General features: G+C 39.5%; 3 protein-coding genes and 1 long non-coding RNA gene across 16 annotated transcripts in view; 1 reads left to right on the plus strand and 3 right to left on the minus strand.

Moving 5' to 3' along the window:
* Window positions 1-2,209: 2,209 nt before the first annotated feature.
* On the minus strand, window positions 2,210-14,794 carry HENMT1 (HEN methyltransferase 1). 4 transcript variants are annotated; one of them, XM_081009702.1, is made up of 8 exons: window positions 14,246-14,794; window positions 13,245-13,362; window positions 11,001-11,125; window positions 10,060-10,172; window positions 8,598-8,732; window positions 6,060-6,242; window positions 4,812-4,983; window positions 2,210-3,629 (listed from the first exon to the last, which is right to left on the minus strand). In XM_081009702.1, the coding sequence occupies exons 3-8, from the start codon at window positions 11,115-11,117 to the stop codon at window positions 3,207-3,209; spliced, it is 1,143 nt and encodes a 380-aa protein (XP_080865828.1). In that variant the 5' UTR covers window positions 11,118-11,125; window positions 13,245-13,362; window positions 14,246-14,794; the 3' UTR covers window positions 2,210-3,206. The 4 variants fall into 4 exon arrangements, with proteins under 4 accessions (XP_080865828.1, XP_080865827.1, XP_080865826.1 ...); XM_081009701.1 differs by lacking the exon at window positions 13,245-13,362 and having other exon boundaries at window positions 14,246-14,793; XM_081009700.1 differs by lacking the exons at window positions 13,245-13,362; window positions 14,246-14,794 and adding an exon at window positions 12,982-13,171.
* A 67-nt stretch (window positions 14,795-14,861) lies between these two features.
* PRPF38B (pre-mRNA processing factor 38B) lies at window positions 14,862-26,290 on the plus strand. Of its 4 annotated transcripts, XM_081009696.1 has the most exons (6): window positions 14,862-15,353; window positions 19,880-19,948; window positions 20,711-20,862; window positions 20,945-21,005; window positions 22,954-23,177; window positions 24,198-26,290. In XM_081009696.1, exons 1-6 carry the CDS (start codon window positions 15,006-15,008, stop codon window positions 25,051-25,053), a joined length of 1,710 nt encoding a protein of 569 aa, XP_080865822.1. In that variant the 5' UTR covers window positions 14,862-15,005; the 3' UTR covers window positions 25,054-26,290. The 4 variants fall into 4 exon arrangements, with proteins under 4 accessions (XP_080865822.1, XP_080865823.1, XP_080865824.1 ...); XM_081009697.1 differs by lacking the exon at window positions 14,862-15,353 and having other exon boundaries at window positions 19,880-19,958; XM_081009698.1 differs by lacking the exons at window positions 14,862-15,353; window positions 19,880-19,948 and having other exon boundaries at window positions 20,844-20,862; window positions 20,945-21,019.
* Window positions 26,010-27,861, minus strand: part of LOC308479234 — a 42,238-nt gene continuing 40,386 nt past the window's right edge. Inside the window, exon 2 of the long non-coding RNA XR_013987564.1 lies at window positions 26,010-27,172. This is a non-coding gene — a long non-coding RNA (uncharacterized lncRNA). The remainder of the gene's footprint in view (window positions 27,173-27,861) is intronic.
* Window positions 26,010-27,861, minus strand: part of FNDC7 (fibronectin type III domain containing 7) — a 32,541-nt gene continuing 30,689 nt past the window's right edge. For all 7 annotated transcript variants that reach the window (XM_081009688.1, XM_081009685.1, XM_081009687.1 and 4 more), the window contains one exon: window positions 26,010-27,575. In XM_081009688.1, the coding sequence (XP_080865814.1) occupies window positions 27,514-27,575 (62 nt within the window). In that variant the 3' untranslated portion in view covers window positions 26,010-27,513. The remainder of the gene's footprint in view (window positions 27,576-27,861) is intronic.

The raw sequence follows: 27,861 nt of genomic DNA on the forward strand, positions 1-27,861 counted from the left end.
AAGGAGCAAATGAATGGCATTCCATCTCCACCAAATTATTAGCTTGAAAAGGAGTGGGGTTATCTTTCCACTTCCTTCTTTCTAATAGTAAACAGTATGCCAAAAGAATACAGGCTAAATTTTGGGAGGAACTGTATCTCATTTTTAGGTTACTTCCCTGCAGAAAAAAGGCCCAAGACAGGAATAGTTCAGTTGTTTGGGTCAGGTGGTTTCCTGATAAACTTAAATCTTTTGTATTCCTTGTACTAAGTTTAATACTGACCTATTACAAGTTTAAAAATCCAAGATTTTTTTTGGTAGAACCAGGGCTCTTCCCTTTCCTAGAGAAGAGAATCAGTTAATGATTGAAGCCTCTCTAGCTCCAGGAACCTCTGTACAATTTAGTAGTCTGATTCAAAGGCTAGAGGAAATTAAACTGCATTTTGTATTGAGGCCTGACTTGCAGACATTCTGGAAAGTCAGCTTTATCTTCCTGTGCTAGGTTCACATTTTCTACCTGTGTTTATACCCCATCAGCATGATTAATTCCACTGATACAGACTGCTGTGATTTCTCAAAATGCTTTTTATGCTATTTTGATTTGTTAGGTACTTTTGTTCTAAAACATTACAAGTTGAGTGATTTATTTAGTCTGTAAAATCTAGAGAAATGACAGCTCCAAAGCATGAAAAACAAAATATTCCAGTATTAAATAACATTTAGACACTGATCATTCTTTGGGACAAAAAATATATATCTTACAGTGGTGCCCCGCAAGACGAATGCCTCGCAAGACGAAAAACTCACTAGACGAAAGGGTTTTCCGTTTTTTGAGTCGTTCTGCAAGACGAATTTCCCTATGGGCTTGCTTCGCAAGACGAAACGTCTTGTGAGTTCGTTTCCTTTTTCTTAAAGCCGCTAAGCCGCTAATAGCCGCTAAGCCGTTAATAGCCGCTAAGCCGCTAATAGCCGTGCTTCGCAAGACGAAAAAAACGCAAGACGAAGAGACTCGCGGAACGGATTAATTTCGTCTTGCGAGGCACCACTGTATTTTGTTTCCATTACAACTATTAAAGCAGTTTACTTTAATTTTATAATGAATGATTTTAGAGTGTTGTTTATGCTGTACTTTTATACTGTTTTATTGTTGTTAGCCGCCCTGAGGCCGGCTTCGGCTGGGGAGGGCGGGATATAAATAAAATTTATTATTATTATTATTATTAGGTATTCACTAAGTAAACTGCTGTAGTGGTTGTCATTGTAGTAAGACAATACAAAACTTTGACTGATGACAAAAAGTACTAAACATATAACCATGTTTTAGAGCACCATTCTGAGGCCTTGCCACAGCTTTTTAGAGGCCCCCCCCCCATTCTGCCTTTTGTCATCCTCTATGAGTCCCACCTGCAGAAAAGTTCCCGTTCGTTATTTCTGTGAAAAGTTCACATTTCCTCTGCGGAGCAGCTACATTTCCATCAGCAATCTAGCTGGCATCCCACTCTTAACGGGCTTATTGTAAACATGATCAGTAACTACTACTTGTATTGGTAGTAAGGAATACTTGATTATCTGTCCAGGGAAGAGACTGCCTTCAATCCTAATACTGAAGAAGTGATTAAATTAAACTTTGCAAACAGGATTGTCTTGAACTATTTAAGTCATTTAAGTGACTATTTTATGTAGTAAGCCCTAGCAGAAACTGTGCTGGGTTTTCTTCTCTATTCTCATCCCAAAAATGATTCCTCAGAAGTGACACTATAATAGCAAAGAACACCAGGGAAAATTAGTGGCTACGGTTGTACACTCTGCAAGGGCTTGGAATCGGGCCAGGCTGGGAAGTGATGCAGTGTTCTGGTTATAGTACAAGGAGAAAGCTGCTGCAGTACAACTGTAATAGAGAGCATTACATTCTAAGAAGGTAGAAGTAGGAAAACAATAATCTATCCTAGCATTTTTAAATGTGACAAGTGAATTAGGGAAAAGGTCAAAGAGCAACAAGGTACCAAACCATTTCTTCTCTTGCTCAATCACGTCTGTTGCCTCTGGTATAAAAACAACACTGCAGTCGTCCTCTGACTCTTTACCAAGGTGGTGATGGTAGGGATATTGGAAAAAGCTGCATCCCTTTTTGTTACATGAGAACAGGATTGCCAAGCAAATGCTTTATGGAGAAGCATGCCACCTTGTGGTTGAAATTGTTGCAAGATTAGTGAGATAGAATTGTCTAATATTTGTTTAGAAAAGGCTGTTTACTGTTACACAGGAACAATATTTATGTACAATTACATCTGCTCATATGCCAATCTGTTTACCAACTATTGTAATTAAAGAAAAGCATACTTGAACAGGTAATACATGCAGGAAGCAAGGCATAACTTCAGTTACTTGAGGCTTTAATGAGGCTATGCTATGACTGGTGTTTGCAGTACTGCTAGATGAATGAGTAGTCTGCCATCTTGCACATAACTCATAGGAGTAGAGGCCAGAATTTAAAAAGGAGGTCACACCCTTCTTGATCAAACCATTATAAGGTTGAGACTAAGGAAAAGAATTGCTGCTGCTCCCTTCTATAATCAAAACCTAGCAGTCCCCCAAGGTTATTCTGGTACTTTGGGGGTTAGAATCAGTTTGTGGATGAGTTGAGCAAATGTATTTTCCAACTTTGTTCAGCAAGTAGTATTCTACAATCTTATTTGAAAGTCCTTATTGGACCACATCTACAACCCCATTTCTATATAGAACAGTGTGAATGGTTCTGAAGAAAACTATTTTAAAAGCACACACAGAGAGAGCATTACACCTAGCATTAACTTAAGCAACTAATTTAGTTCTCAACTAAACTTGTACTATAAAGATACTGATAACAGTGGTGTTGCATAATATAGTACACAAACTTCTGCAAAACCACCTTCCAATACAAAAAATGCATCTTAAACATTACTTTTTCTGTTCGCAGACAGAAAACTGTTTTCTGACTTCTGTTCTACTAACTACTGTTGTAAGCAGTTGGGTTGAGGAAGGTACATGTTTATTTCTCAATCAAAATAATTAGGTAGGAACATCTTATTCTAGCCCACCTCAACACAAAAAGATGGCACCTGATCCAAATATTTAGTAGCCAGTCCAATCTGCTGAGTTTTTAAATCCAGCAACTAGCAGAATTCTGCTCACTGGACTCCTCCAGTTTGCAAAGTAGAACCAAGAACAAGTATTTTTGAAAGCATTTGTTAATTCTCCATCTCTTCATTTTCATATTCAGCATCAATAAGCACTGCAGATCCATCATGGCTGAGTGTGACTTTGCCAGTTATGAGATCGCTTAGTGTTTCAACTGTTCCACAAAGTTTATTCACTTTAGGAAAAGAAAAAATGTTTGCAAGAGGTATGTAGACAGAGTTTCCATTAATAAATGGCTGCAAACCTTTATTGTTGGCTTCTGTTAAAGGCAGATGCTTGAAATACTTCAGACTATGGTGAGATGGTTGGAATTTGGGTTCTGTTTCAGAGTCATAACAGGGTTTTTTATATTCAGTTTTTACGTGGTCCCAGAGTCTCCTTGCAATTATTTGTGCTGTCCAAATAACTTCATTGACCACTGCAGTCCGCAAATACTTTTCATCTTTAAGGCTTGGATATTCAGCTTTGAAAAGCTTTGATATGGAAAACAAAGATGCGGCTTATTTATTGTTAGCAATTCTAACTGTTCAAAGCATTTCACATACTCAGCATTTTATGTTACAGAATATTAAACTAGGCATAGCTCTACTGAACCTTTTCTAACATGTTTACAATACACAAAATAAAGCTGGAAACCGCCTGTACTTACTTGTTTGACAAATGCAAATATAATTCTGCTGATTTTTAAGATAGACTACAACTATGTGGCTTTCTGACCATAAAACGGTTGTACATACTCCTCAGTTCAATTTTCAATAATATCTATCTGTATGTGTGCTTTTTAAAAAACAAAAAACCTCAGAAGCAAGCCCTGTAGTATGCGGTGTGAGTAAGCCTCCCTGCAAAATTAGGTAGAATTTGGGCAAACTAGCAAGAGCCCTATCACAATACAATCCCTTGCACGTCTGCTGAAAAGTAAGTTGCACTGAAGTTAATGAAACTTGCTCCTAAGTAAGTATGAATGGGCTTGCAACCTTAAAGTAACAAATCCTTAGTTTGAGTTAGCTTTTCTTCCATAAGTTACCCACTTATTGGAAATATAACAAAAACAATTTTAAATTAAATTTGAGCAATATGGTTGATACTCCTACAATGCCAAATTCAGAGTGGCCCATCAAACAAAGTGTTAGGCTTGGACCTGGGTTTAAATCTAGCTAATACTAGTGGGAATTACAGGTTAAAAAAAGGTTAAAAGGTGGGAATTACAGCATAGGGTCTAAAGGCTTAATTAAGTTATTAAAAACAAGTGTGCTTCTACAGTTCAATATCCAATAATGCTTACTAAACACTGAAACTGGGAAGAAAACATTCTAAGTAACATTTTCCTCTCTGGATAAACGATTTCATGTTTGATAATATTTTAGGGCTAATTAACCATTATTCTCATTCTTTTTGTCATTTTTAATGCCCAGTTGCCTCTCCATGCCATGTGTTCATCAATCATAACACATTTGTTTTCAAAGTCAGAATCAAAAGAACTTCTTTCCTAGTATGTATTGTGACACTGACTGCTGATCAGTCACAAGGTTCATTGGATATCAATTCAGCACAAACTCAATACACAGACTTCTATTTCAGTTATCGTGTTATGTTTTACTATGTAACCACTTTATACTGAATTTATTCCTCCTTACAGAAGCAAAAGATCTACTTACAGTTTTATAAACATGTTCATTGCATTTCTCAAAATGTGTAGGTCCATCATTCTGGTATTTTCTCACAAACACACCTATTTGTGTACAAGTTCCAACATCTTTTTCAGGAGGTGGGGCTCCTAAACCAGTAAACTCCACTGTATAGTCGTAGCGAGCTGCAACATCTTGGGCCCTAAATTTATGACAAAACACCAAACTGTGCAAGTAACTTTGAAAGACCAATCCTAACAGCTCTATCTTGCTCATCAAAGATGTGTATAGTGAGTACTGCTAAATCTCCCATTGCAAGTACAAGCCATTATTGTGAGAGAGGCAGTTCTTCCTTCCTATTAACAATGCCTGTGTGGATAAGTAGATGTAGAGAAATGGCAGCAGTGACAGGAGAGTGTAGCTGTTAGGAACAAAGACACCTCCTCACCAGCTCAACAGACAAGGCCAGTGAGACAAAAACAACTCCTGTTCTGTCCAACCCTGAATTTGGAAACAACACATGATTGTTGCCAACAAACTTTTGTTCTGTCAATTAGAAATATACCCAGCCTTCACTGACTTCCAGGAGCCTGTTCTGTTCTTTAGACTATGAAATAGACAGCAAAGAGCATAAAGTTTCACCCTCATTAGAATAGTAATGTGAGAGTTCTCAAACTGGACCATGAATATTCTTAATAATTCTTAAGCATTATTAAGATATGTGTTTGTGTGAAGGTTTAGTGGAGCTGGTATCCCATAGAAGGATGGGGGGAGAAGAGGAAATTTGGAGCTATGGTGGAGCAAATATTATGCAGGAATTTTGAGACAATCCCTATATTAGAGGATATTCCTGCTTTGAGACCAATCCCACTTCACTTAAAAAATCTCCGTAACTTTACCTACTACAATGCCTCACAATGGTGCTCATGTCTTTAAAAAAAAAAAAAAAAAGGAATCCCCACAATGTAGAAAATACATAGATCAGAAATTGTTGTCATTTCTTGTCTCACCTACATTCCACATATTGTGAGATTATTGGGGTGGAAAAAGCTACATCTAGTCAACCAATGGTTGTCCTTCACTTTAATTACTGTTATTTCCAAAATGATTAACATATAAGGTAGGCATGGGAGTCACCACAGTATGTTCAAAATCATAAAAGCTTTCAAAGGGTATAGCAAGGTTTTATTTTATTCCCCCACAGCCTACACTAAAATATACACCATTTTTGTTTTTGTTTTACTTTTTGGAAGCATATAAAAGATGGAATGAACTTACCAGTTCTTAAATTGTGCACGATTCCATTCAAATTTGTGATCTGGGTGTCTGAATAATGTTACAGTTGGAAGCAAACAATTAAATTCTGAGTTTGGTGTTGTTATTACGACCATGGCTGGAGACATAAAACCAAATACCACTTCTGGGAATTTGTCCAGCTCTTCTGCCTCCAGGTGTTCTATTCTGAAGATAGAAGGTTACAAGGATCTTCTTACCAAGTAGATCAACTGAGTACAGTACATACTTGAATGAAGTAGTAAAGCTGCACAGATGTAAGGATATCGCGGAGTGGACAGTGAGGCCCGGAGGGAGCACTCTCTCCACCAGCAGGCAGCCACAGTCGGCCTGCACGTGTGACCCTGGGGTGCAGGGCAAACTCCCCCTCAGACAAGCCACGGCTGTTGGAACATCGTCCCCTATGTCTGACCTTTTGCGGTCTCAGCAGTCAGCGGTGTCCTGTCTGTAACCTTTGTCCCTGAGACCTTTTGTCTCCTTCGTCATACACTGTGCAAGGGGAAAATGATGCTGTGGAAAACAGGTGCCAAAATAACTTTGTACCACCCCACAATCTCGGGACGGAAGATGTGTAAAGGTCAAAGCCCAAAAATGTATTTGCCTGGCTTGCATATTTGTCTCAATAAAAGGAGGCTCCACAGGAATGGCAGCAGCTCGCTTCAGCTGTGCGCAGCTCACATGATGATCAACTCCTGTCTTGGGCCTTCACTTCACACTACAGTAAGTCTGATATAAGAAAAAATACCTTCTCAAGATAACTTTGTTTTTCTATCTAAAAGTATGACACTACTTTATACTTGATCCAACTAGCCTAGTATTATATATTCCAGCTATGCAGTTCTCCATGGTCTCTAACCAAGACCCATCTCACTCCTTACCTAGAAGTTCTACATCTTATTAAAAACTGACAAATCATCAGGTCTGGATGACAATCCATCCAAGAGATCTTAATCACCATCTATATTTTGTTGTTGTTTAGCCGTTTAGTCATGTCTGACTTTTCGTGACCCCATGGACCAGAGCACGCCAGTCACCCATCTATACTTAAGGAATATATGTAAAACCATTTTTAAAGGGATCCAGATGGGATCTAGAATTTTATAGGCCAGTTAGTATAACATTTGTTTTGGGGAAACTGATGGAAAGCATTATTAAAGGTAGAATTACAAAACATACAGAAGAATAAGTCTTTCTGAAGCAGAACCAGGCCTGTTTCATCAATCTAATTTAGAGTATAAACAAACATATAGATAGAGGTGATACAACTGACACTGTACTTAAGACTTTCAAAGAGGTTTTGATAATGTTTCTGTTAAAGACAGAAAGTAGAATAGGAATGAACAGAAAGTTCTTCCAATGGAAGGATGTGGAGTACCAAAGAATCCGTATTGGGGCCTGTGCTTTCTAACTTGTTCATAAATTATCTGTAGTTAGTAGTAAGCAGTGAGGTGATTATATCAATTGTACCAAAAGGAGTTCAAAAAGGACCTCCCCAAACGATGGCAGTAAATTTAAGCAAGTGTATGTAAATGGATGCCCACTGGGGCAAAAAAAAACCCCCTCATTTCACATATATGTTAATCTGGCAGTTAAGTCTGAACTGCCAATGATTGTACAAGAACTAGACCTTTGGGTCACTGTGAATAGCTCGAAGATGTCGACCTAGCATGCAGTACATATGAAAAAGGTGGATTTTATGTTAAGAATCATTACAAAAGGGATTGAAAATAATACCACCAATATCAATCCCACTGCCAATATCATAATACCGTTGGACAAAATCTATGGCACACCCACACTTGGAATACTGTGTAGTTCCACTTGCCTCTCCTCAAAAAGGGTATTGTAGAGTCAGGAAAAGTTCAAAAAAGGGCAACCAAAATGACACCAAAGTTGGAAGATTCATAAGCCCTAGTTCACACTGTCAGGATTAATGGTGTTTCTCAGGTACAGAAATCTTTTCCAGTTTATAAAAGTAAACAGAAGTTTTTCTAGTATATTCTTTGTATATGCAGAAACTGAAGCTGGAACATGCTAGAAAGAATTCTAGCTGCTCAGCACTTTTCATTTCTGCTAAGAAGCAAGGTGGATATTGTTTTGACTACATCTCCCTTCGAGGTAACTGGGAACATGTATCAGCTACCCAGTGTGCAGTTACACTTTACTTTTGATTCTCTATCTACCTGGATTCTTACTTCCTCACTCTCAGTGTATTCTTGTGTAGTGTTAGATTTTATATGCGGAGCTGAAAACCCTCAGTTTTCCATGAATGTTTCTATGCCCTTTGTTCCAAAGTATTGCTACACCACACAACAGTCTCAACCATGCCAACTGTATTAATTTGTATTGTCCTAAGTTTAAGAAGTTGAAAGATGGCACACTCCTTTATTTTTGAGAAGTTGCTTGGAACTAGGGAAGAGGAATGTGTGTTATATAGGGTAGAAAATGTATTTAAATTGACATGCTTTTAAAACCAAAACCTGAAAAACATTGCCAAATAAACTATTTCAGTAGAATACTCACACTTCAATGCATGTTATCATATCAAAGCCCAGCATACAAGGGTCTTTGTGAGCAACTGAACCCTGATAGAGGATAACTGTCAGACGTCTTTCACTTGGCTGGAGATAGTCACCAGGAAGGGGAGATAGTGTATGCCTACAAGCAAACAAGTTGAACAATATAGAAGACCGCAGGTGACATTTACTTTTAACCATACTATCCCCCCCACCTCATCTAACTACTGGTGCACCAGGAAGTTCCAACTGACTCTAGCTGAAATGCAAGACAAGTCAGTACAATATAATACTGGATTTGCTGGAGCTCTACAGTCTGCACAGGAAACGCATTTTAATGCCCTTACTTGACAGCATAAGAAACAACTGTGCACAATTAGAAGTAATTATCAGTGCAAGTTTGATGTTTCAATTTTATTCTTTTTCATCATTTAATATAGTAAAAATGTCTATGCATTTTACATTTAAAAAATTAAACAATAACATTAACAAATTATTTAAAAACTAGATAAAAATGGGAAGACGGCAAAACACAACTGAAGATAAACTCTAGAATATATTTTTATTGAGTATAATTCCCACAAACTGAGTATCTTACTTTCAACAAAAATAGTACAATTTTTGTGTGTGACTGTCCCAACAAAGTTTAAGGCTTTTTAAAAAGGAAAGTAACTTAAGAAATTGAAAATGGAGAAGAGTGCAGTTTGCTGACGCCGAGCAAAGCTTATCAGGAGCTAACTACTCTTTCAGATGTATTAGAGAACTGCTAATAATAATATTGGAGAGGTCCAACCAGAAACATACGTTGTTCCAAATGTAAAATACTATGGCACAGATATGACACATAATAATATTCATCCTCAGATTAGTTTTCAGTATTTTTTCTCAGCTGACATTGCTTTTCTTTCCACTGCTAGATTGAGGCGATTTAGGTATATTCTGTGTACTTTACCTAGTCTGGTACTAACAACGAAACCACAATATTAAATATTCATTTATTAACTATTAATATTAATCAAATGAAATATTTTCAAACCTAAAAAGTGCTAACGGCTCTGAAAAATACTAATTATGAACCCATGTGAAGAAGAGCAAACCATGGTGATCACACTGTTCCCTAACCCTGGGGAAACACTGTGATTGTCACTGTTTGCACTGTAACACATGCTTTCTTAATTAGGCTGATCGCTGTTGGAAGAGATAAAGCTAACTGCACAGCGCTCCATGAGACTCAACCATCACCTGATTATCAGAGCCAGTGAATCCCAGTGCACTGCCAGGCCAAATAGGAAGGCCTGTTAGGCCCAGTGTGGCCCATGAGCTAGAGATTCCTCACCACTGCTGTAGCCAACCCCCAATCTCGTGTTAGGAACTGAATGGCTGATTTTGAGATTATATATATATATAAATTTCCAAGCCACAAAAAACAGCTTTTGCAAAAGAAATTAAAGGATATTTTTTCTCCTTACATTTTCTCCTTCATCACATCTTCACTAATATCTAGCCCAACAAGCACTTCGATGCAGCTGCAGAATTTCAGCATCCAGAGCAGCCTGCATTCAGCACATCCCAAATCTGCCACCTGTCAATTAGAATTAAATACATTAATAGCCCACAACTAAAACTGATACAACTTTAAAGTCATTAGTAGCTTAGGAATCGAAACCGCTCCTTAATTCTGCATTTGTTTGCACTTAGGGTGACATACAGAGGGTTAGTCATACTCAAACAGACAACTTAGTTGGGTATCACCCTTAGTTTGCCAAAGGGCAGAGAAGATGTGAGATCTGACTCCACTGGGGGAAAAACCCAAGGACCCAGTTAATGAAGGATAAACTCTGTGGTTAGCATTAAGGCAAAGTAATCTGTTAACTCCAAACTAGGCAACCATGACTTAAAAGTCTGTTAACCAAGCTTAAGCCATGTTTCCTGATCTGGCCTTAACAGTGAAATTTGGCTTAACAGAAGCTCTTTGTACCAAGCATACAACAGAAGGAAAGGAGATTGTGTGTGTGTGTGAAAAATTCTATCTGGGCAACAAAGAAGCACTTTTCCTCCCCTCCTGTCCTGGTTGGTACAAGAACAGGTTCTGTGACTACAGTGTTAGCTATACAGCTCCAATCTACAAGCCCGCATGCTCCTAGTCAGGGTTTGGAATTGGTCTCCAAGTGGCTGAGAAACTTTAAAATAATACAGCAAATTTGAGACAAGAGACAAGTAATACAAAGCACCCCCTTATGATCACCCCCACCCCCATTTGAGTTTTCCTTTTTTGTACTATTTCTGCATGGAACTGCCTGTCTAGCTCAATTATGTTTAAGTCTGTCACATCACAGCAAGACTAAGGCCAATAATTCTGAAGCAATTAGCCATACTATAAAGAGCATATTGCTAAGAAACATATACAAACCTTTTTAGGTTTATGTTTACTCACTAACTGTTTAACGAACAGGTAGCGTTGTTTGTATAGCGGTGGCATAAATTTAATTGTCCTTGTCAGTTCATCCTTTTGCATTTTTGCATCCATAGCCAAGGCTAAAAACAAAAGATAGGAATGTTTTAGAAATACTATATAACAATTATTTTGCAGCTTGGAAATTCCTGAGCTTTCCTGGCTCCTGTTTTCCTTTCAGTCTGAAATCTAACACAAAATTTGTCACCATTTTGACAGGTAGCATTTTGGTATCCCGTGTGTTTATTTCCTTCACATCTTTTCTCCACGAAATTGGTTGGCAAAACTTGATACAAACATCAAGATTAGTTTCTAGCTTTTGATATAAAATATGTTATTAGTGCGTACATTAAAGCCTTTTGTTTATTGGTTATTGTTAATAATGCAAAAGAGGTTACTACCAGTGCTTCTTTTTCAAGAAAAATAGGTGCCGGAACACACCATGAAGTTGTTACAGTAAGCCACTGGGTGACTCGGGGCAGCTCTGAATGGATGCTGGTTTTGCAATACCCACAGAGGGTTCACCACCCACAGAAGTGCTAAAAACTACAGCAAGCTATATCTCTAGCTGGTTTGGAGGTCACCCTTGGTTCTGGTGCAGGTCAAATAAATGGCTCCCCAAGTTCTCTTAAGATTCAGACAGATGGCTAGAGCAACTCGGAAGGGCCCTTACACAAACATGCATGCATTCATTCATGCAATGCTAGAGGTCTGGCTGGAAACCCTAAATCCCACCACCGCTACACGTGGTGTAGAAAAGGAAATACAAATTGGCCCCACCTGTAGCTTGACCAATCACAGCTAGGAGCTTGGTGGAGTTATAGATCTTTTAAAAAGTAGACTTGCACACACTGGTCAGCTTCCATTTTGACTTGAAATGTTCGTTTTGGGCTTCTCAGAAGTACATAAAGGCATTAAGTAGGCAGGGGCTGGAGCCAGCCCGCAATGGCACCCCCCCCTCCCCACAAGAGGTGCCAGAACTGTGCTCCGGAGCACGCCAGCTGAGAAAAAGCACTGGTTACTACCATCATTTCCCATTGCATAATTGTTTAACACTTGAAAAGGCCTATTGCTCTTTCTTAAGCACATGCACTTGGAAATAAGCCATACTGTAATCTATATGCATTGCCTCTGAGTAAATATGTTTTAAGATTAAGGTATAAATGTTAATTTGTTCTTTATTAATAGCCATAATTTTAAATAAATTCAGCATGCAGCACATAATATCACATTTTAGTACTGTTCAGGCATTGCACCTGCTGTGAACAGACGGTTGGCAAGTCTAATTAGTATGAACTACAAAATTATTAAAAAATGTTTTGACGTTACTGGCAACGCTTTTTCAATGATTTTATGAGGTTGTCTCATTAAAATGTTCCAGAAGCTTCTTGACAAAATACTAAATAAGGGGAAATATATTTTTCTTCTTCCTGTGCTGTCTCTGACTGGCAAATGTCTAGCTTTCAAGACAACTGAAATAATTGCGCTAAACGCTGTCTCTAAACACACTGTGAGATAGAAGAAATGTTAAGTGAGCAGGCTCACATTACACACTGTACCCAGCCCAGAAATTGGGCACTATTTCTCCTGTCAGTCTGCTCCATAACAGCCCCAAGTTCAATAGATAGGATTCTGCTCTGAATGCTTCATTATTTGCACAGCACTATTCCTTGTTTTTTAAAAAAATACTTGTTTCTATTCTGCTTTTTAAAAATTTACAGTGCAATCAGGAGGCATTCTGCAGCAGCTATTTAGCTATAAGAAAGATCCTTCTGGCACTATACTAAAGGCTAATGAATTTAAGCTCAATTCTATGCACACATACTTGGGAGTAAGCCCCACCGAACTCATCAGGACTTGCTTCCGATTAGATAGGATTGTGCTATAATTTGGAAGCCTAGGTTTCTCTGGACTACAGTTCAATTCAACAGATACATACATGAAATCAAGATCAGAGGAAGCATGCTTCTGAATCCAAGATGGAGAAGGGGCCATAGCTCAGTGGCAGAGCATGTGATTTGTATGCAAGTCCCTGGTTTAACCCCCCAAATCTCTAGACATTCTGTGTGGGGAGGGCCAATGTTTTTATTCATCACTACATTATGTATGTTTGCTTTTTTATATTGTAAACTGCCCTGTGATGGAGGGTGGAAGAGAAATTTAATAAGATAAATAAATAAATCCATGTAGACAATACTGTACTGAACAAGGTGGATCAATTGTCTGTCTTGGTATAAGGCAGCTTTCTATGTTCCTATGGTTGGAACAAGCAGCAGGGGAAAGCCATCACTTTCATGTCCTACATCCAACGAAGCGGGTTCTAGTTCACAAAAACATATGCCATTCGCACAGCATTAGAAAAAAGAATGAACCTTGAAGCACCACAATAAAGGTCCCTAGATTTAGGCTGCAATCTTATACACACACCTATTAGGGAGCAAGTAAACTCAACACGGGTATCCCTGCAACAGAGCGAGCTCCTGTTGCTCGGTCCTTGCTCCTGCCAACCTAGCAGTTCGAAAGCACATCAAAGTGCAAGTAGATAAGTAGGTATCGCTCCGGCAGGAAGGTAAATGGCGTTTCCGTGCGCTGCTCTGGTTCACCAGAAGCAGCTTAGTCATGCTTGCCACATGACCCAGAAGCTGTATGCCGGCTCCCTCGGCCAATAAAGCGAGATGAGTGCCGCAACCCCAGAGTTGTTACCTTTACCTTTAAACTCAATGAGACCTATTTTTGAGTCAATATGCCTAGGGTTGTACCACAGATCTACTGCCCAATTTTGCTGCTATTAAATAAATGTAAGCCTAGCACACCACCTATTTTTTATATTCTATATTTTAATAATAATATTAATAATAAACCTGCCTAGATTCTCTTTGTTTTCATTTTCCACCTACTGAGGAACCTGTGCATTTCACTTATTAGTGAAGAGACTTGGAACAGCTGGATTTTACATTTTCAATTTATAAGTACCAATTATAGTTTCAAATATGGGGCTACTGAATGCACCTTCACAGAAGCTTTAAGCGCATTCTGAAACCTGCACAGCACCTAACAGAGTCTCCTTTGAATGACTGCTACCTCCACCCACATCCAGAATTAAAACGACCCAGGAATCTTTGGGTGGAGGGCAGTATACAAATGTAACAAATAATAATAATAACAACAATAACAATCAGCTATGCTCCCCCGGTCCTGTTTACCTTCCAATCCAGCCTGAAGAAGAGTCCTAGCGATCTATAAAACAAAAACAAATAAACCTTGCACAGTATTTTGCAAAGTTTTACTTATAAAAGGCTTGCTGCAAACTGAGTGGAATTTTCTTATTATTACAAACCCACACGACCACCTCTTGGTTTTTACAAGGCTATCTGTAACAGACTACCAACACTTGACATTTTAGGTAAAGGGACACGGGGCGCCTATACTTTCGAAAACTCGAAGGCCGCAGCCTGCTTCTCGTCTCCTGATAATTTCTACTTTAAAGAAAAGCAACGTGTGTGTTTTGTGGGAAGAAGCGGTGTTTTCACTCCTCTTCCTTCCCAAAGGGCATTTTCCGAGCAGCGAAACGGAACTGGCTCGTCCAGAGGCCTTTCACCGTTCACCCCAGCTGGCCTGGGCGCATATCGAAACGGTGCGGCCCACTCTGAGGAGAAGCGCTTAAATCCCCCTCTTCGTACTCTCGGAGCCGTATCTGAGGCGCCGCTGCCGCCGCCCTAACGTAAGCGCAGCCTCAGCCCAACCGCCCACTTCCGCCTGCGCCCGCCGCTCTGATTGGCCGCCCGAGCCCGGGAAGGCCCTTCCGTCACTTCCGCAGCGGCCGCCATCTTGTTGGCGGTTGGCGGAGCTCGGCTCGGCAGCGTTCTCCCCGAGAGGCTTCCGCTCGCCTCGTCGCCGCTGCGGCCTTTGCTCGGCCGACCGCTGTTTCGGTGTGAGCGGGAGTCGCCCCTCTCCGGCGACGCCATGGCCAACAACTGCCCCGTCGTGGGCGCCGGGAACTGCCACCAACAGCAGCAGCAGCACCAGCAGCAGTCGCCTCAGCAGCAGCCGGGAGGCCAACAGCAGCAGCAGCCGCCTCTCCCGCTCCCGCAGGCCGGCGCCGTTTTGTCGCCTCCGCTGCCGCTGCAGAGCGCGGGGCCCAAGCCGGCGGCCTCGGGGAAGCAGGGCAACGTGCTGCCCCTGTGGGGGAACGAGAAGACCATGAACCTGAACCCCATGATCCTCACCAACATCCTCTCCTCGCCCTACTTCAAGGTGCAGCTTTACGAGCTCAAGACCTACCACGAGGTGGTCGACGAAATCTACTTCAAGGTGAGCCGGGAACCCGGGAAAGATTCCTTCCTCCTTTCGGAGGAAGCCGGCGAGATTCTTATTTTCAAATCCTGTGGTTCGCTCATCACCGCGTGGCCGAGCAGGGCTTATCTGGCCTGGGCCCAAAAACATAAGGCTCTTCGCAGCTGTCTCTTCCACAATCCAATCCCATACTATTTTTAATAATAATGAATATTTTATTCCAGTCTCGCCATCAAAGTGGGAGATGCTGACCTATTTCTTCCCACGGCCGTCAGAGAGAAGGCGATGTAGTTGTAATGTGGCTACTTTTTTATTTTGGGAAATGGCTATGCAATTCTTTGTCTCAATCCAAACTCCAGATCTCGATCTTTCTCTATCTCTCTTCCCACCCCCCAATATCTTACCAGTCAGACTTGTATGTTGGTTGAATTTAGAAACTTATTGCCAGCGCTGCGTGTGTGTTAAAACTGGAGATTGCACTGGGCAGCATGTTCACGTCCTCTCCTAGCCAAAGATCTAAAACAGGCGGTAGAGGAATTCAGCAGGAGGTAACCAGCACGCTGCATTCTCTGTTACATTGGAACATAACACTGTCCTGCTAATTTTAATGCTAATAGGTTAAAATTTGAGGCCTACTGGTTGATTTTGGCTGTCTTAAAATGGAATTCTAATACGCTGTGTATTTCAGATGCTGTGAGTAAAAGCTGTTTAGTTTGATCTGTGTGACCCTGCTTTCAGTCATTCTTATGGCTGCTAACAGTCTTTTATTTATTAAATCGGGGTTCTGTAACCTGGAAGATTAAGACTGTCATTTATTTTCTATGAACCAGTTTAAGCTTTGAAACATTACTGTTCAGGTGTGAGCCTGAATTGCGGAGCTAAACACAATGATGGGAAACCTGTGGCTTTTCAGGTGTTTTTGGAGTCGATAAACATATGGAGAGCCACAACTTCCCCATCCTTCACCCAGAACCTAGCCCACCACTAAGATATCTTAAAATTACCTAAATTCACAGTGGAGTAATGTCATTTGGGACCAACCAGATTGTCACAAAAGGGGGCGGGGGGGTAAACAGTTCAAAAATGGGGCTAATGATGTAGCCATTTATTATTCTCCAACCACACCCCTTTTGTGTATCATAACTGATTAACAGTTCTGAAGAACTCAAAAGTACCACATGCTTATGACATTTTGGGTAGTCTCAATAAAAGTACTATCCAACTAGATTTTGGTGGGGGGGTTTCTTACAGACAGATATAGCTACCGTTGCCTTTTAAATTCACTTATTTTTCTGTACTTTCTGGTCCTTTTCAAATAACTTTGGTATGGGACTTGAGGGAATACAGGAGGAAGGACTAGAACTCTCCATAGGTTACATTGTTTCGCCTGAATCACTTAGCGTACTTTGTTATAGAATAATTTGATATGCTCAAGACTTTTTGGGGGGAGCACAAGCAGAAATCAAGTGGGCTGTTGGATTGGACTATTGAATTTAAATTAATTGAGCTCATAGATAAGTGTGTTTATGTTCCAAGTTTTTCTCCACTTCTGTTCTCTTAATCCATATCTCCATAACATCAAATATAGGGAAATCAGATCTATCTGCATTTTCCAGGAGGCATTACAACCTTCGGTTAATTTCATTGGCTTTTTCTCTTGCTGATCATTCAGTGGTTATAGTGTGGCATAGTGTGACTCTTTTTACCACTTAATTTAAAAGCATCAAAACCTCATTCTTTTTAACTAGCAAATGATTTATTTCTAGAGCTTGTAGGGTCCATCTACATTTAATCGCCTCACTTTCAAAAAATGCTACCTTAAGCAAAATATTGATTATTGATTCTTTAATTTCTATACCACTTAATATACAGTGGTACCTTGGTTTACAAACTTAATCTGTTCCAGAAGTTCGTTCTTAAACCGAGGTGTGCTTTCCCTAATGAGGCCTCCCGTCATCAGTGCCCTTCCAAAGATTACCAAAATGTAAGATATACTTGCCAAAAATGTCAGTTATATCTGATATGCTGGTTACCTTGGTTGTTAAGAGCGTGGTGCTGAAAACACCAAAGTCAAGGATTTGATCCTCATATGGGTGCATATTCCTGCATCGCATGGGGTTGGACTAGATGACCCATGGGGATCCTTCCAACTCTGTGATTCTATTATTTTATTTTACAATGTCTATTATTTGATTAAGATTTGCTTTCCTCATTTTTTCCTTCCTTTGTTTTTTTTCATACTGCCTCCTTTACCCCCAAAGTTAACTTAAAGCAACATTTTCAGATAACATGTTTCATTCATGCTTAAATTAAAACATAGGAAACATGGGGAAAGCTATTAAGTTTCTGTAATTTGTCAGTCAAAATTGTCTTACATATGTAAATCATGTATATTGGAAATACTTCAAATAAATAACAACAAGTTGAAATAGTTTTCATATGAAGTGTAGAGCAATCACGTTTACTCAAATGTATGCTCTTTATTACACTGAGATTTACAAGCTTCTTAGCATGGATAAAATTGCAACCTTGGAGATGGTTTCAATGTAATGTGAAACCATGCTGTACTGTGAACAAACAGTGGTGAGCCTTAGAATCATACTCTCTGTCCTCTCCAAGCTTTTAATCATTTTTCAGTTGAATATGTGCACAGAGCAAAATGGCACCTGTAACACTGAAGTGGGAGCCCTTCCCACTGTGAAGATAGCATAGAAAACCTGGACTAGATTGAGAAGAGCACGCACTGTACAATAATTTCATGCCTGGAACTCGGTACAGAGATGGGGTGGTGAAGAGCCACAACATGTTCTCTTCCCATGTATCTTGGAGCAAATCATGCTATATTATGATTATGATTATCATTATGATTATTCATAATGGTTTCCCCAGCCACTCTCAGTGGCTCCCAACAGAATATTAGAAACATGATAAAATATCAAACATTAAAAACTTCCCTAAACAGGGTTGCCTTCAGATGTACGGTCATACCTCGGGTTGAAGTAGCTTCAGGTTAAGTATTTTCGGGTTGAGCGCGTTACTTCCAGGTTTCACCGCATGCGCAGACGCTCAAAATGACGTCATGCGCGGAAGCGGCGAGACGCACAGTCGCGTGTTACATTCTACTCAGGATGCGAACGGGGCTCGGGAACAGATCCCATTCGCATCCAGAGATAACCACTGTATTCTAAAAGTCAGATAGTTGTTTATTTCCTGATGGAAGGGCGTTCCCAGGGCGGGCGCCACTACCGAGAAGGCCCTTGCCTGGTTCCTTGTAACCTCACTTTTCACAGTGAGGTAACTGCCAGAAGGCCCTCAGAGGTGGACCTTAGTGTCCGGGCTGAACGATGGGGACGGAGATGCTCCTTCAGGTATACTGGGCCGAAGCCATTTAGGGTTTAAAAGTCAGCACCAACACTTTGAATTGTGCTCAGAAACATACAGCTTGGGAAGAAGCTGTATTGTAATGCTTATAGCTTTGATGGTCAGGGTCCACACAAGAGTCAGTTCTTCAACAAATGAACTCAAAGTCCCTTCAGGTAATGGCAGGGGTCCATTAATAGCTGATGATTATTGTGTATATTGGCATGAGCCCCTAATTTCTGACCTTTCTGAAGAATGGCTTGTTGTCTTTTACAAAGACTCTGAAAATAGTCAGATGTTTTTCAAGTTTGGTGCAATAAGAACAATCTTCAGAATACCTCTGAAGTTCAAAATGACATCAATGACAAAATATTCCTCCCCTTGTCATAGGCACACATGTAGTGTAGAGCCAAATTTTAGCTGGTTACTAGGGCCAGCCAAAATTTGTGGACCCCTAGCAAACAGAACTACTTTCTCCATTCCTTGGCTTCTTGCCTAAGTCACCGCTACTTTGCACAACCATACACTTGCCATTTATTATTCATTATTAGAATTTACAAACCACTTAATATAGAATACCAAAGTGATGGACATAAGATAAACAAAATTAAATGCATAATAACTGAGCTAGTATAATTTTCTTGAAATAGAAAATGAAAGGTAGGTAAGATATTAATAATTGAATAGCTGAACACTTTGTAGAGAAAGATAGAGGGCATAAAGTAGAAAAGTGATAACCAGGTGACATCACTGCATGATTTGTCTGAAGAACAGACTATTGTCTCCTGGAGCCTCTAGCCTATCAAAATTTACCAATCATCTCATAGGCCATAATAATAAATATTAGTTGCAGTGCTATATTTGTATTCTGAAAATGTAAAAGCCAGATTGACAGTCAAATCCTGCATGTTTATTTAAAAGCAAGTAAAAAATATTTGACAGAGCTTATTCTCAAATAATTGTGCATATGAGACATGACCTTAGTTTTAAATAGATATTAACAAGTACACCTCTAGCTCATTTTGTATTGGACTTGGGGTTGAGGAATGATTTGTCCTTACTATTTGCTGAGGGCGGGGGCAATAGGAATGGGTGTGTCGATGACACACTGTGCTTAGTACAGTCTGAGTTAAAATGTAAATCTAAAATGATGATGGGTTGATTAATTGCTTTATTGTTTTCAGGTTACACATGTTGAGCCTTGGGAGAAAGGCAGCAGAAAAACAGCAGGCCAGACAGGGATGTGCGGAGGGGTAAGTAGAAGTACGTGCCTTCTGAAGTTTTTTATATGGTAGCTAATCATTTCAAAAATGCAACACTGAACTCAGCAGAAAATTTAGTGTCGTAAGCTCTAATCAAGTTAATTGATAGATTATGCCACTAAAGCCTTAACTGACTGGTCATTGTGGGCATATTTTTTTGAAGTTAACATGACTGATTTGCTACTTGTAATAGGGAACGAAAAAGAAAATGTTGGATTCTAAACAATGCAAGACAAGTGCATATTATTGAATTGTTACATCATAAAATGTTCACAAATAGTTCAAAAATAATTCCCAAGTAAAGTTTTGAATTTCAAAAAATATTATATATAAACCATGCTAAATCTGCTTAACTTTCACGCCTCACAATTATTTCATTCACTTGAAATTCTTTGGTTATTATTTTTAAAAAATTAAGATTCAGATCTCAATCAGCTTAGGCCATTGGGAAGTTTCCACGCATTCCTGGTTCGATAGTTGGAAGTGGAGACTAAATCTAATCATATCTCCTCCAAAAATATTGTAGGCCTAATGTCTGGATGGGGCTCTTCAGCTTCAGGAAATGTTAGTGCAGTCACCCACTGCTCCGCAACTTCTAAGTGAATCAGATGACCTTCCTTAAGTGTTGAGCTTACAAACTTGCAGGAAAAAAATCATTAATGTTATATGTACTGAAGTGAAAAGTATTTCTCTTCAGTGTCTTACTCTCTAGTGTTAAATGAGTTGTATTTCTCTTCCTCCTAATCTCTAAAGGTGCGTGGTGTTGGAACTGGAGGTATAGTGTCTACAGCCTTTTGCCTCCTGTACAAGCTATTTACCCTGAAGCTTACCCGTAAGCAAGTGATGGGGTTGATAACTCATACAGACTCCCCCTTTATTAGGGCCCTTGGATTCATGTATATTAGGTAAGTAGCCATATACTTAACTGTCAGCTAACTTTGTTGCAAAAAATGTTATTAAATTTACACAGTCTCTTTGTACTTCAAGGTACACACAGCCTCCAACTGATTTATGGGACTGGTTTGAATCCTTTCTTGATGATGAGGAGGTATGTCAACAAGGGTAATAATTTACTTTTTTTTCTTTCTGAAATCTTAAGTAAAGTAACTTGGAGATGAACTTCTGTATGTTGGAAAACAGTTTTTAACCATGTGAAAAGTAAAACCTTTCTCATCTTTAATGGTTTGCAAACTTGCAATGAACAGAGACTACGGGACATTCTTACACCCTTAAAATAAGTTGGAATTGAATATATCACCAGCCTAACTGCTTGGGGGCAAATGGAATGCATACTTAGAAAGATAACTACAGTATGGGACAATATCACTATCTTTTAACCAAGTATGAAACCTGAAAAATCAGGTGGGTGTTTGTTTGTTTGTTTACGTGAAAGTAAATGGACAATGACGAAGCAGAATTTAATGGGGCATCTGCAGTCTGTAGTTGCTTTCTAAAATTTTCAATTCATAGCACTGCCACTGAACTAGCAAATTTCTTTTAACCTCTTAACTTTCAAATAGTGATAATAAGACCATACAGAAACTGCTGACAGGGGTGCTATTTTTAGTGTGGATTCTCTTTCCAGCAGCATTTTTACCACACATCTCAGATTTCAGCCTTTGTCCTAAGTATATGCTATGTTATAGGAACTATTGAATTTTGCCACTAGAAGTAGTCATTGATGATTCATACTAATACCTTGCAGTGTAGTTTGCTAGTTACTGCCACAGTAAATGTTTAGATCCCATGCAAAAAAAGACCTTTAGGGATCCAGCACACAATCGTAATGTCTCGCTTAGACTACGCAGTGCTCTTTTTAAGGTTACATGACTATTTTATGCTTGTAGTTTTTGCTCTAATGGCATATATTTTGACTTCCCTTAATCTAATAATACAGAATGGCATTCTTGGTTCCTGTTCATTAACTGCTTTATGATCACTTTGGCCTCTTTTTCATGTAATTGATTAAAACTGTAGTAACACAGAAATATCATTTCTACATATTAACATTTCTCTCAGTTTGCCACTGTTGAAGATGTGAAAGCAGTTCAGCGTTGTGTCTCTGGATGTATCTAGCTAAATGTTGTTAGTGCTTTGACTTTTTCACTGATGCTCTTATTTTTGTATGTACCACTTCAGGTACTACATTTAAGCCAGTGTTTTATTTTCTTCTTTAGATCTCTGTGCAGCAGTTTTGTTTGGAAATACTGTATATCTGAACACTTAAATGTGTGTGAGTGCAAGCAATTTTACATTGAGATTTTCTCTTCCTGTTTTAGATAACAAATCTCACTTTCCTTGTGTGCTTGCACTATAGGTTTGGGCCTGACAATAGCTGACTAACATGTCCTGAGCTGTGAGAGGGCATAGCAAGAAGGCCTTCATGCGGTAATGACCCTTTTCCGAGACAATGGTCATCATGGATTATGCGTTTCCAATTATTTGTTCCTTTATTTATTTTTTTGCATAACTCTAAATTAGAAACCTCACTGCTTCATGGCAGTTGGTTTGCTATTGCTTCCGATTTAGGCAGGGTCCATTTTCTACTACAACTTTTTCTGGTCATTTTTAGACAGGAAATAGTCATCCTCAATTGTTCAGTTGTGACCACAATCCTCAAAAATGAGAATTAATGTCAAGCAAGTTACGATCTATTTTGTGGCATAACAGTAAAAGATGGTAGCATACAAGCCAGCTGTGTAAGCAAATGTTACACTAATCTGTTGAGACATGAGCCCTTTACTGTTGGCTGCAGGATTGGTATGCACCTGCATGCATATGCATTAAATCCAACTCCCACTCTGTAACATAGGGCCAAATGCAAAGGTACAAGAGTTGAAGTTCTTAGGCAAGTTATTTACCAGCAAAAACAGCTAAGCCGTCATATTTGAAACTTGAAAGATGGCAATCAGTATAGTAGCATTTGTTCTAAAGGAAACTCTAGATGGTTTCTTACATTCAGAATTTGTGTTCTGTTTTGTGTTTGTTTTTTGAAGGACCTTGATGTGAAAGCAGGTGGCGGCTGTGTCATGACCATTGGAGAAATGCTGCGCTCTTTTCTAACTAAGCTGGAATGGTTTTCTACGTTATTTCCAAGGATTCCTGTACCAGTACAAAAGAACATTGATCAACAAATTAAAGCCAGGCCTAGAAAAATCAAGAAGGATGGCAAGGAGGGAGTAGAAGAAGTAGACAGGCATGCGGAACGTAGACGTTCAAGGTTATACATTAACTTTACAAAATAAGTTACTTAATTTAGACGTTCTCATCCTATAATTTCACATAATCAAAACTTTTTGTAGTTATGTTTGCAGTGTGGTCTTCTAAATGAGTAATAGCATTTATGTAGTACTTTAGATAGCTTCACATACATTATCGCAATAATCCTTAAAATTCCTCTATAGGAATGGTGGTATTCCCATATAGTAGATGAGCTACGCTATGTTTTGTTTAACTTAGTATGGTCCACGTGTGTTTTAAAATTACAGTGGTGCCCCGCAAGACGAATGCCTCGCAAGACGGAAAACCCGCTAGACGAAAGGGTTTTCCGTTTTTGAGTTGCTTCGCAGGACGAATTTCCCTATGGGCTTGCTTCGCAAGACGAAAATGTCTTGCGAGTCTGGAGATTTTTTTTTCGCTTCCCCCCCCCCCCTTTATCTAATCTGCTAAGCCTTTAATAGCCTTTAATAGCCTTTTAGCAGCTAATCCCCTAAGCCTTTAAGCCTTTAATAGCCGCTAAACCGCTAATAGCGCTAATCCGCTAATAGGGTTGCTTCGCAAGACGAAAAAACCGCTAGACGAAGACTCTCGCGGAACGGATTAATTTCGTCTTGCGAGGCACCACTGTATGAGATGCAAATGCATACTTGGAACAAGGCATCATTTAATGTTTATTATCCAGAATATGCACTTTGGCTTGGCTGGAGCTAGCTTTCACCTAGGCCAATAGTATTTGCAAGAATCCTAGCAACCACCAAGTGCTAGGTAGTCTACCTGAAACTATCCAGTGGTCTATCAACAGACCATGGTGTACAGTTTGCCTACTGCTACTGTATACTAACACCAGCTGTAGAACACTTTATTAATATTTATGCAGACCTCTAAAAAATATTGGATGATTTGATACACTTGATAAGTACAGGGAAATAGAACGAAAAGGGTATACAGTAAGTACAGTGTGAAAGTTTGCTGAAACTCTTGTTGGGAAAATTCAAATTCTTAAGCATTTCTTTTCATGTAGGTCTCCAAGAAGGTCCTTGAGCCCCAGGAGGTCACCTAGAAGATCAAGAAGCAGAAGTCGTCATCGTGAAGGCCGTGGATCATCCAGTTTTGATAGAGAATTGGAACGGGAGAGGGAAAGACAAAGACTAGAGCGAGAAGCTAAGGAGAGGGAGAGGCGAAGATCTCGAAGTTCTGATCGGGCATTGGAGCGAAGACGAAGTAGAAGCCGAGAGAGGCACAGAAGTCGAAGTCGTGATCGAAAAGGAGACAGGAGGGACAGAGAGAGGGAGAGGGAGAAAGAAAACGAACGTAGTAGAAGGAAGGAGCGTGACTATGAGAAAGAGAGAGGTGTTGAAAGGGAAAGAGAGCGCTCTAGGGAGAGAGATCGTTCTAGAGAAAAATCAAAGGACAGAAAAAGCAAGAGTGAAATCGATGAGAGGAGACATAAAGATGAAAAAGATGAAAGGAAACATAGGGATGATAAAAGAGATTCCAAGAAAGAAAGGAAGCATAGCAGGAGCCGGAGTAGGGACCGGAAGCATAGGAGCAGAAGTGTGAGTAGGAATGCTGGCAAGCACAGTAGAAGCAGGAGTAAAGAGAAGTCAAGCAAACACAAAAGTGAAAGCAAAGAGAAATCAAATAAGCGAAGCAGAAGTGGAAGCAGAGGAAGAACTGATAGTGCTGAAAAGTCCCGAAAACGAGACCTTAGTCCCACTAAAGAGAGATCACGAAAACGTAGCAAAAGTAAAGAACGTTCCCATAAACACGATCACAGTGATAAGGACCACTCAGACAAACATGATCATCAGAGGAGCCAAAGTACAGAACGAGAGAATCAAGAAAAACAATCTAAAAACAAAGATGAGACTGTATGAATGTTCAGAAGTGGATCACATTGAATCCTATAAATGTTTTGAAATCTTGCTTATTTTTTCTTACAGTTGAAATTGTGCAGTAGTTGATAAGCACTCTTCTTCAACCTCCCTCTAGGCTGCAGATTGTCATTTCCTATTTTGAGTAGGGAAGTGCCTTTGTAATCCCGTTAAATGCGTTGACTATTTCCAGCCCATTTGTTTAGTTAAATTCATGATGCGAATCTCTTTGTGCATTTTTTTTTAATTGTTCAAATGTTTCCAAAATGTACAATCTGTACATACGTCCTGAAACTGTTCTAATCCTTTTGGCATGGTTTGCCATGTTGGTTAAATTTGTATACGGCAATAAAACTGCCACTAATTCTACTTTGTTTTATAGATGTGGAATTATGGTTTCTATCTTTGACTTAGCATGGCTGTGCTTTGCATAATAGTATGGCAGAAGCTCTTAAGGATGGATCTTGAACGTGTATTATATCTAAAATATTTATGTGCATTGAACATCCATGAAGGTTGCAGTTCTAGAACTTGTGTCCATTTGTACCTCTTGTCCTGGGAAAGCATTTAAAATACATTTTATTTGTGAAACTAAAGAAAGTGTTGCATTTAGAGTAGGCTTTTCAAGGAGGTAGCAATTTAAGGCAGGGGTTTAGGCTTTCCTAAGGTTTATGTTGTAGTCAGTGCTACCTCATAGGAACACTGTTAAGATTTATAAGCCTATCTACCATCTCTACATAGACTTTCTGGCTAGCTTTTATTGCTCATGTAAATATTATTTCACTAGGATATCCCCAGGGTTTTCATTAAAACTGTTGTGCCACTGCCCTGTGCTTTATGAAGCAACCATAGACTAACAAAGGTGAAAGTGGCTGAATCAGGGAGGAGACAGGAAGATGAAAAATAAGGTCAAGCAGCAAACTTCAATTTCAAGCTTCCAAATAATTTTTTATAAATGAAAAGTAAAGCATCTTCATAGTGTTTTTTTAAAATGCATAATGTGTCTTTTTTTTTTTTTTTTTTTACAAAGACTGTGGTCATTGCTTGAGATGAAGAATTTCTCTCATGCAACAGAAAAACTAGATAATTTTTTTCAAACACTGATTACTTGTGAGATAATGTCAAAATGCAGTATTGAAAGAGAATTCATATCACAACAGTTCATTTCTGTTTGGTAGACTTGTTCTAGTGACCTGTATAAGAAATATAAAATCTCTGGAATAAAGACTGGATTAATTTATTTGTGGCTATCCCCACTTGTTCATTGCCAGCTGCAAAAAATCATTTTGGGCTTATTACTCATAAACAGTAAAAACACCAGTTCGTTGTGTAACAAGCAGGTTGCCCATCATATCAATAGAAAGATAGAACTATTTGGCAGGCCGGCTTCCCAATTGTGAGTACAGTGGTACCTTGGTTCTCGAACGTAATCTGTTTTGGGAGTTCATTCGGCTCCCGAAACCATTAGAAAACCAAGGCACAGCTTCCTGCACTCAATCGGAAACTATGGAAGCCGCACCAGATGTTCGGCTTCCAAAAAACGTTTGCAAACCGGAAAACACACTTCCGGGTTTGCGGCGTTCGGGAGCTGATTTGTTCGACAGCTAAGCCATTTGGGAACCATGGTACAATTTTTTTAAACTGCCTATTTATCTCTGGGCTTCATTTTACCCTTTCATCTCACTAATAATTACCAAGCTGTTGGATCATAAAGCTTAATGGTGAAAATAAGTTGCCCCGCCTCCAAAACATAAAAGAGAAAACCTGTATCCTGAACATGTTGTGGTAGCATTTGTGGTGGCATTTGTCTTAGAGCTGGCAGTTTGTCTCATGTATTATGAAAAGGCTGTCAGTAATGGCTCCCCATAAGAGAAGGGATATCAGCCTTGTGTTGTGGCAATCCCACAGAGGGTAGAAAGCTGGAATATAGAAAGCTCCTGTCTCCAAGACTGATGATGAGCCATCCTGATCTAATAGGTGCTGCAGGAGTCAATACAAATAATGGGAGCCAGTTGTGATGGTAGAATGACAAGAGGTTCTGCTTGGTAGCGAACAAGGAGGTTGCATTAGCTGTATCAGTCTCAAGGATGGACATGGTAGCCAGAGTGGTATACAGTGGTGCCTCGCAAGACGAAATTAATCCGTTCCGGAAGTCTCTTCGTCTTGCAGTTTTTTCGTCTTGCGAAGCGCGGCTTAGCGGCTATTAGCAGCTTTAAGAAAAAGGAAACAAACTCGCAAGACGTTTCGTCTTGCGAAGCAAGCCCATAGGGAAATTCGTCTTGCGGAACGACTCAAAAAACGCAAAACCCTTTCATCTAGCAAGTTTTTCGTCTTGCGAGGCATTCGCCTTGCGGGGCACCACTGTATTAGCCAAGGAACTGAAAGCCACAACAATAGTATTAAATCTCAGTCCAAACACAAAACTGACTGAAATAATACTCTGATAAATCTTACCTGCTTGGTTCATTCTCTCTTTTCCTGTAGTACCTGGTAGTGTTCTGAACTTCGCTTTCCTCTGTAAATCACTGGAATATTATTCAAAATGTTTAAACACAGCAATTTAGACTTGAGTGACTTTATTTTTAAAACTTTGTCTCATTTTCATCAATCCTACATGGGTAAAATGAGAAGTGCTGGGACTTGATTCCCTTGAGGACCATGCAACCTTCCTGATGATGGGGGGCAGGGATGCAGGGGGACTATTTTGACTCCTGAAGATCTTCAGGAAAATGCATAGGGTGATGGTAATATTAGTTGACTAGAAACACTTGTATTGAAAATACATTTGCAGCTTGAGCCTTGACATAAGGT

Source organism: Podarcis pityusensis (assembly GCF_964106645.2).
Source record: "Podarcis pityusensis genome assembly, chromosome: 6".
Taxonomy (NCBI): Eukaryota; Metazoa; Chordata; class Lepidosauria; order Squamata; family Lacertidae; genus Podarcis; species Podarcis pityusensis.

Bases quoted from the DNA above. Each gene is read 5' to 3' on its own strand.
- HENMT1 (XM_081009700.1), bottom strand. From the start codon at position 13,135: ATGAATAAAAACATTGGCCCTCCCCACACAGAATGTCTAGAGATTTGG. The intron at 11,126-12,981 runs GTATGTATCTGT...TTTTGTTTTTAG, and splicing joins TCCTCTGATCTTGATTTCAT to CCTTGGCTATGGATGCAAAA. The intron at 6,243-8,597 runs GTGAGTATTCTA...TTCTATCTTCAG, and splicing joins ATGATAACATGCATTGAAGT to AATAGAACACCTGGAGGCAG.
- PRPF38B (XM_081009696.1), top strand. From the start codon at position 15,006: ATGGCCAACAACTGCCCCGTCGTGGGCGCCGGGAACTGCCACCAACAG. The intron at 15,354-19,879 runs GTGAGCCGGGAA...TATTGTTTTCAG, and splicing joins TCGACGAAATCTACTTCAAG to GTTACACATGTTGAGCCTTG. The intron at 23,178-24,197 runs GTTATACATTAA...CTTTTCATGTAG, and splicing joins GCGGAACGTAGACGTTCAAG to GTCTCCAAGAAGGTCCTTGA.